Genomic DNA, 8,156 nt, shown 5'->3' with positions numbered 1-8,156 from the left:
GCCGGAGCCGGCCGGTGACGTCACGATCGATGTTTCGGCGCTCGGCCGCGCGGGCGGGCGGCAGGCGGCGCGCGGATCGCCGAGATGAGCCTGGCCGAGGGCCGCGCCCCGCGGCGCACGGCGGGGAACCGGCTCCCGGGGCTGCTGCTGGCGCACGACGACGACGAGTTCTACCAGACCACCTACGGCGGCTTCAACGAGGCACCGAGCGGCGCCGGGCGGGAGCGGAGCGCGGGAAACGGCAGCGCAGCGGGGGAGGGCCGGGGGCACCGGGACCGGGGAGCGGCGGGGATGGGCACCGGGGATGGGGAACCGGGAATGGGCACCGGGAATGGGCACCGGGAATGGGGAACCGGGAATGGGGAGGGCCGGGGATGGGCACCAGGAATGGGGATCCGGGAATGGGAACCGGGAATGGGGAGGGCCGGGGACGGGCACCGGGAATGGGAACCGGGAATGGGGCAGGGAACCGGGAATGGGCACCGGGAATGGGGATCCGGGAATGGGAACCGGGAATGGGGAACCGGGGATGGGGCAGGGAACCGGGAATGGGAACGGGAATGGGCACCGGGACAGGGGAGGGCCGGGGATGGGCACCGGGAATGGGGACACTGGAAAAGGGCACCGGGAATGGGGAACTGGGAATGGGGAACTGGGAATGGGCACTGGGAATGGGGCACCGGGAATGGGGAACTGGGAGTGGGGAACTGGGAATGGGCACTGGGAATGGGCACCGGGAATGGGGCACCGGGAATGCGGAACTGGGAATGGGCACCGGGAATGGGGCTGTCCTGAGAACGGGGGGGTGTTCAGGGAATGGGGCTGTCCCCATTCCTGATGTTCCCACATTCCCAATGTTCCCTGTCCCAGGAGTCCCGGGACAGTGGGGACCAGGGGCAGCACTCAGTGGGATCCCACAGTTCCCACTCCCACATTCCCAACGTTCCCAATATTCCCAATATTGCCACATTCCCGATGTTCCCTGGGTGGGATTCCGGAGTTCCCAGTCCCACATTCCCAACATTCCCACATTCCCAGGAATCCGGGGACGACGAGTACCGCGGGGAGCACTCGCTGGGGTTCCCTGGTTCCCAGTTTTATTTTCCCACATTCCCACATTCCCAACATTCCCACATTCCCAGGAGTCCGGGGACGACGAGTACTGCGGGGAGCACTCACTGGGGTTCCATGGCTCCCAACATTCCCACATTCCCACATTCCCAACATTCCCACCATTCCCACATTCCCAGGAATCCGGGGACGACGAGTACCGCGGGGAGCACTCGCTGGGGTTCCCTGGCTCCCAACATTCCCACATTCCCAACATTCCCACATTCCCAGGAATCCGGGGACGACGAGTACCGCGGGGAGCACTCGGACAGCGATGACGAGGTGGACTCGGACTTCGACATCGACGAGGGCGACGAGCCGGGCTCGGAGCAGGACGAGGCCGAGCCCCGGCGCCGCCGCCGCGTGCTCACCAAGGCCTACCGGGTAGCGAGCCCCGCCCGGCCCTTTTGGGGCGAAAACCCCAAATCCCCAAAGTCCGGCGCCTTCAAAGCCGCTCCGCCCCGCAGGAGCCGCTCAGGAGCCTCCGGGCCAGGAAGGCGGAGGGGCCGCGGGCAGCGAGCCAGAGGGGCCGGGAGGTGAAACCCCCGGCCCTGGAGCTGCAGGAGGATGGGGCAGACAGTGAGTGGGGGTGGGATGGGGTGGGGGTGGTGGGAATGGGGTTGGGATGGGGTGGGAATGGACGGGATGGGGTGGGATGGGTGGGGATGGACGGGATGGGGTTGGAATGGGGTGGGAGGGGGTGGGATGGGGTGGGGATGGTGGGAATGGGGTGGGGATGGTGGGAATGGGTTGGGATGGGGTGGGAGTGGGTGGGATGGGGTGGGGATGGTGGGAATGGCGTGGGATAGGGTGGGAATGGGGTGGGATAGGGTGGGAATGGGGTGGGATGGGTGGGGATGGACGGGATGGGTGCTCCAGGGGTTGGGAATGCGATCCCAGGGGAGTGCCCCTGGTTCTCCAAGGGCTGGGCATGGGATCCCTGGTGCTGGGATGGATCCCGGTGCCAGGATGGGATCCCTGGTGCTGGGACGGATCCCAGTGCTCTGGGCCAGGATCCCAGGAGTTGGGTTGGATCCTGGTGCTCGGATGGGATCCTGGAGCTGGGATGGATCCCTGAGCTGGGCTGGATCCCTGAGCTGGGATGGGGTTCCAGGGGCTGGGATGGGGTTCCAGGGGCTGGGATGGGATCCCGGAGCTGGGCCGGATCCCTGAGCTGGGCTGGATCCCGGAGCTGGGCTGGATCCCAGTGCCAGGAGGGATCCCAGGGGCTGGGATGGGATCCCGGAGCTGGGCTGGATCCCTGAGCTGGGCTGGATCCCGGAGCTGGGATGGGATCCCGGAGCTGGGATGGATCCCAGTGCCAGGAGGGATCCCAGTGCCGGGATGGATCCCAGTGCCAGGAGCGATCCCGGAGCTCCCGTGCCCGCAGGCCGGAAGCACATGCGGCAGTCCACCACGGAGCACACGCGGCAGACGTTCCTGCGGCTGCAGGAGCGCCAGGTGCAGTCCAAGAGGAAAAAGGGAGGCACCAGCCACGAGCGGCCCCTGACCCAGGAGGAGCTGCTGGAGGAGGCCAAGATCACCGAGGAGATCAACCTGCGCTCCCTGGGTGAGGGGTACTGGGACTGGGATACTGGGACTGGGATACTGGGGCTGGGATACTGGGACTGGGACTGGGATACTGGGACTGGGATACTGGGGCTGGGACTGGGATACTGGGACTGGGATACTGGGACTGGGACTGGGATACTGGGACTGGGATACTGGGGCTGGGACTGGGATACTGGGACTGGGATACTGGGGCTGGGACTGGGATACTGGGACTGGGATACTGGGGCTGGGACTGCCCTGTTCCCTGCCCCGCTCCTGATCCCGTTCCCTGCCCTGTTCCCTGCCCTGTCCCATTCCCTGTCCCATTCCCTGATCCCATTCCCTGCCCCGTTCCCTGCCCTGTTCCCTGCCCCGTTCCTGATCCCATTCCTGATCCCGTTCCCTGCCCCATTCCCTGCCCCATTCCCTGCCCTGTCCCATTCCCTGATCCCATTCCCTGCCCCGTTCCCTGCCCTGTTCCCTGCCCCATTCCCTGATCCCATTCCCTGATCCCATTCTCTGCCCCGTTCCCTGCCCTGTTCCCTGCCCCATTCCCTGCCCCGTTCCTGATCCCATTCCCTGATCCCATTCCCTGCCCCATTCCCTGATCCTGTTCCCTGCCCCATTCCCTGCCCCATTCCCTGCCCCATTCCCTGCCCCATTCCCTGCCCCATTCCCTGATCCCATTCCCTGATCCCATTCCCTGTCCCATTCCCTGCCCCATTCCCTGATCCCATTCCCTGCCCCATTCCCTGCCCTGTTCCCTGCCCCATTCCCTGCCCTGTTCCCTGATCCCATTCCCTGCCCCATTCCCTGCCCCTTTCCCTGCCCCATTCCCTGCCCCATTCCCTGATCCCATTCCCTGCCCTGTTCCCTGATCCCATTCCCTGCCCCATTCCCTGCCCCTTTCCCTGCCCCATTCCCTGCCCCATTCCCTGATCCCATTCCCTGCCCTGTTCCCTGATCCCATTCCCTGCCCCATTCCCTGCCCCTTTCCCTGCCCCATTCCCTGCCCCATTCCCTGATCCCATTCCCTGCCCTGTTCCCTGATCCCATTCCCTGCCCCATTCCCTGCCCCTTTCCCTGCCCCATTCCCTGCCCCATTCCCTGATCCCATTCCCTGCCCTGTTCCCTGATCCCATTCCCTGCCCCATTCCCTGCCCCGTTCCCTGATCCCATTCCCTGATCCCATTCCCTGCCCCATTCCCTGCCCCGTTCCCTGATCCCATTCCCTGATCCCGTTCCCTGCCCTGTTCCCTGCCCTGTCCCATTCCCTGCCCCGCTCCTGACCCCGCTCCCCGCCCCAGAGAACTACGAGCGGCTGGAGGCGGACAAGAAGAAGCAGGTGCAGAAGAAGAGGAAGATCGTGGGCCCCGTGATCCGCTACTGGTCCCTGACCATGCCCCTCCTGCCCGAGCCCGGCCGCGACGACCCCGTGGACGTCGAGGGGTGAGTGGCACCAGAACCCCAAAGCCCAGCCTGGAGCCTCCCCTGGAGCAGCCCCGGAGGGGCTGGGCAGAGCTCCCAAATCCCCAAATTCCACTTCGGGTGGGTGGATTTGGGCCCTGAATCCCAGCCTGGAGCCTTCCCTTGGCTTTGTCCCACTTGGGGAGGGGGAAAGCACTTTGGAGCCCCAAATCCCGCTGGAAAAGCATTTCCTGAGAACCACCTTGGAACCCCCAAACCCCACAGGAGGAACAGCTCAGGTGGCAGGCTTGAGGCCCCGAATCCCATGGGAGCCACCGTTCCTGAGCACCACCACAAACCCCAAATCCCCCATGGGAATCAGCTTTTGAGGCCCCAAATCCCATGGGAGTCACCGTTCCTGGGCACCACCACAAACCCCAAATCCCCCATTGGAGACGCAGTTTTTGAGGCCCCAAATCCCATGGGAGCCACCGTTCCTGAGCACCACCACAAACCCCAAATCCCCCATTGGAGACGCAGTTTTTGAGGCCCCAAATCCCGTGGCAGTCTCAGTTTTTGGGCACCACCACAAACCCCAAATCCCCCATGGCAGTCTCGGTTTTTGGGCACCACCACAAACCCCAAATCCTCCATTGGAGCCGCAGTTTTTGAGGCCCCAAATCCCATGGCAGTCTCGGTTTTTGGGCACCACCACAAACCCCAAATCCCCCATGGCAGTCTCGGTTTTTGGGCACCACCACAAACCCCAAATCCCCCATGGCAGTCTCAGTTTTTGGGCACCACCACAAACCCCAAATCCCCCATGGCAGTCTCAGATTTTGGGCACCACCACAAACCCCAAATCCCCCATGGCAGTCTCAGTTCCTGGGCACCACCACAAACCCCAAATCCCCCGTTGGAGCCGCAGTTTTTGAGGCCCCAAATCCTGTGGGAGTTGCAGTTTTTGGGCACCACCACAAACCCCAAATCCCCCATTGGAGCTGCAGTTTTTGAGGCCCCAAATCCCATGGGAGCCACCGTTCCTGGGCACCACCACAAACCCCAAATCCCCCATTGGAGCCGCAGTTTTTGAGGCCCCAAATCCCCCATTGGAGCCGCAGTTTTTGAGGCCCCAAATCCCCCATTGGAGCCGCAGTTTTTGAGGCCCCAAATCCCCCATTGGAGCCGCAGTTTTTGAGGCCCCAAATGCTGTAGCAGTCTCGGTTTTTGGGCACTGCCACAAACCCCAAATCCCCCGTTGGAGCCGCAGTTTTTGAGGCCCCAAATCCTGTGGGAGTTGCAGTTTTTGGGCACCACCACAAACCCCAAATCCCCCATTGGAGCCGCAGCTCCCGAGCCCCCGAACCCCTCTGGGCTCAGAGCTTTGCGCCGCCCCGGCCCCGCGGCTCCCCCCATGCCGGTCCCGGTGCCGTTGCAGGCTGGACCCCGAGGCGCAGCCCGGCGCCGCCGCGGCGCCGCCGTCGCCGGGGAAGTGCTCGCGCACCTTCATCTCCTTCAGCGACGACGCCACCTTCGAGCGCTGCTTCCCGCGGGCCAAGGCGCCGCGGCTGCCGGTGCGGGAGCTGTGCCCCGTCACCCACAAGCCGGCCCTGTACCGCGACCCCATCACCGACATCCCCTACTCCAACGCCCGCGCCTTCCGCATCATCCGCGAGGCCTACCGCAAGTACGTCACCGCGCACGGGCTGCCCAGCGCCGCCGCCGCCGCCGCGCCCGCCGACGGCCCCGCCGCGCGGCCCGGCCGGCAGAAGATCGTCATCAAGCAGAGCGTCGCCAGCGCCTGAGATTTGGGCTGTGGGGCGTGGGGTGTGGGAGTGTTCCTCACAAAATGGCAGAAAATCGTCATCAAACAGAGCGTGCTCAGCGCCTGAGATTTGGGATTTGGGATTTGGGGTATGGGAGTGTTCCTCCCAAAATCGTCATCAAACAGAACGTGCTCAGTGCCTGAGATTTGGGCTGTGGGGCGTGGGGTGGTGTTCCTCACAAAATGGCAGAAAATCGTCATCAAACAGAGTGTGCTCAGTGCCTGAGATTTGGGATTTGGGATTTGGGGTGTGGGAGTGTTCCTCACAAAATCGTCATCAAACAGAACGTGCTCAGTGACTGAGATTTGGGGTGTGGGATTTGGGGTATGGGAGTGTTCCTCCCAAAATCGTCATCAAACACGACGTGCTCAGTGCCTGAGATTTGGGATTTGGGATTTGGGGTGTGGGAGTGTTCCTCACAAAATGGCAGAAAATTGTCATCAAGCAGAGTGTGCTCAGTGCCTGAGATTTGGGGTGTGGGATTTGGGGTGTGGGAGTGTTCCTCACAAAATGGCAGAAAATTGTCATCAAACAGAGTGTGCTCAGTGCCTGAGATTTGGGGTGTGGGATTTGGGGTGTGGGAGTGTTCCTCACAAAATGGCAGAAAATTGTCATCAAACAGAACGTGCTCAGCGCCTGAGATTTGGGGTGTGGGGTGTGGGAGACTGGAGAGTCCTTCCCAAAATCGTCATCAAACAGAACGTGCTCAGTGCCTGAGATTTGGGGTGTGGGGCGTGGGGCGTGGGAGTGTTCCTCACAAAATGGCAGAAAATTGTCATCAAACAGAACGTGCTCAGTGCCTGAGATTTGGGGTGTGGGGTTTGGGGTGTGGGAGTGTTCCTCACAAAATGGCAGAAAATCGTCATCAAACAGAACGTGCTCAGTGCCTGAGATTTGGGGTGTGGGGTGTGGGAGACTGGAGAGTCCTTCCCAAAATCGTCATCAAACAGAACGTGCTCAGTGCCTGAGATTCGGGATTTGGGGTATGGGAGTGTTCCTCCCAAAATTGTCATCAAACAGAACGTGCTCAGTGCCTGAGATTTGGGCTGTGGGGTGTGGGAGAGTCCTTCCCAAAATCATCATCAAGCAGAGCGTGCTCAGTGCCTGAGATTTTGGGTTTGGGATTTGGGATTTGGGTTGTGGGAGAGTCCTTCCCAAAATGGCAGAAGATTGTCAAGCAGAGTGTTCCCAGTGCCTGGGATTTCAGATTTGGGGTATTGGAGTATGGGAGTGTCTTTCCCAAAATAGCAAAGAATTGTCATCAAACAGTGTCCTCAGTGCCTGAGATTTGGGGTTTGGGATTTGGGATATGGGGTGTGGGAATGTCCCTCCCAAAATCATCATCTGAGCATTCCCAGTGCCTGAGATTTGGGATTTGGGATTTGGGAATGTCCCTCCCAAAATCATCATCAGAGCATTCCCAGTGCCTGAGATTTGGGATTTGGGGTGTGGGAGCGTTCCTCCCAAAATCGTCATCAGGCAGAGCATCCCCAGCCTGAGATCCCGGATTTGGGGTTTGGATGTCGGGATTTTGGCATTGACAGCGGTGAGGGTTTTGTTGAGGGGCTCCATCCCAGAGCAGCAGAAAATCTTCCTCAGCAAAGTGTCGGCACTGCCCGGAATCCTGGGATTTTGGGATACTGGGGTGTTGGGATTTGGGATTTAGGGATGTGGGATCACCTGGAGGGATGTTGTTTTGGGGTCACTGCTCAAAAGGTGTTGGAAGAGGGAATAAAGATGATTTGGGGGTTGGTTTGTGTGAGGTGGTGGGAGATCCTACAAAAATTCGGGGTGGGAGCCCCTTTCTTCAGGATACAATAAATAAAGTAGTTTGCAGAACCCTTTCCCAGAAATCCTATAAAAAATAGGGAGTGAGAGCACCTTTTTGTAGGAAATTCTACAGAAAATACAGGCTGGGAACCCTTTTTCCAAGAAATCCTACAATAAACAAGGTTCACAAACCCATTATTTTCCACATGGTCCCACCATAATGTGGGATTCCTTTCACCAGAGAAGCCTAAAATAAACTTCATGGGATTCTCTTTTCCAGAAAACCCTACAAAATTAATTCCTAGCTACCCCAAACCCCCTCCACCCCCCGAATTCGGGGCTTGTGGGGCCAAAACCTCCTTGAGCTTTGTGGGGTTTATGGAATTTGGGGAGGATCCGCTCTGCTGTGTTCCCCTGGCTGTTTTTGGGGTCGGAGCCCTGTGGGATCTGTAGGATCGGGAAGGATCCGCTCTGCCGTGTTCCCCTGGCTGT

At 60.6% G+C, this 8,156-nt stretch overlaps 1 protein-coding gene across 4 annotated transcripts; it reads left to right on the top strand.

Annotated features, from left to right (window-relative positions):
- Positions 1-47: 47 nt before the first annotated feature.
- On the top strand, positions 48-7,160 carry VPS72 (vacuolar protein sorting 72 homolog). 4 transcript variants are annotated; one of them, XM_085560934.1, is made up of 6 exons: positions 48-201; positions 1,342-1,494; positions 1,578-1,689; positions 2,501-2,680; positions 3,969-4,110; positions 5,507-7,160. In XM_085560934.1, exons 1-6 carry the CDS (start codon positions 85-87, stop codon positions 5,871-5,873), a joined length of 1,071 nt encoding a protein of 356 aa, XP_085417060.1. In that variant the 5' UTR covers positions 48-84; the 3' UTR covers positions 5,874-7,160. The 4 variants fall into 4 exon arrangements, with proteins under 4 accessions (XP_085417060.1, XP_085417059.1, XP_085417058.1 ...); XM_085560933.1 differs by having other exon boundaries at positions 1,039-1,494; XM_085560932.1 differs by having other exon boundaries at positions 48-1,134; positions 1,234-1,494.
- Positions 7,161-8,156: the final 996 nt, after the last annotated feature.

Source organism: Lonchura striata, chromosome 25 (genome assembly GCF_050655825.1).
Source record: "Lonchura striata isolate lonStrDom1 chromosome 25, ASM5065582v1, whole genome shotgun sequence".
NCBI lineage: Eukaryota > Metazoa > Chordata > Aves > Passeriformes > Estrildidae > Lonchura > Lonchura striata.
The sequence above is the reverse complement of the archived record's forward strand: the minus strand, read 5'-3'. Positions and strand labels throughout refer to the sequence as shown.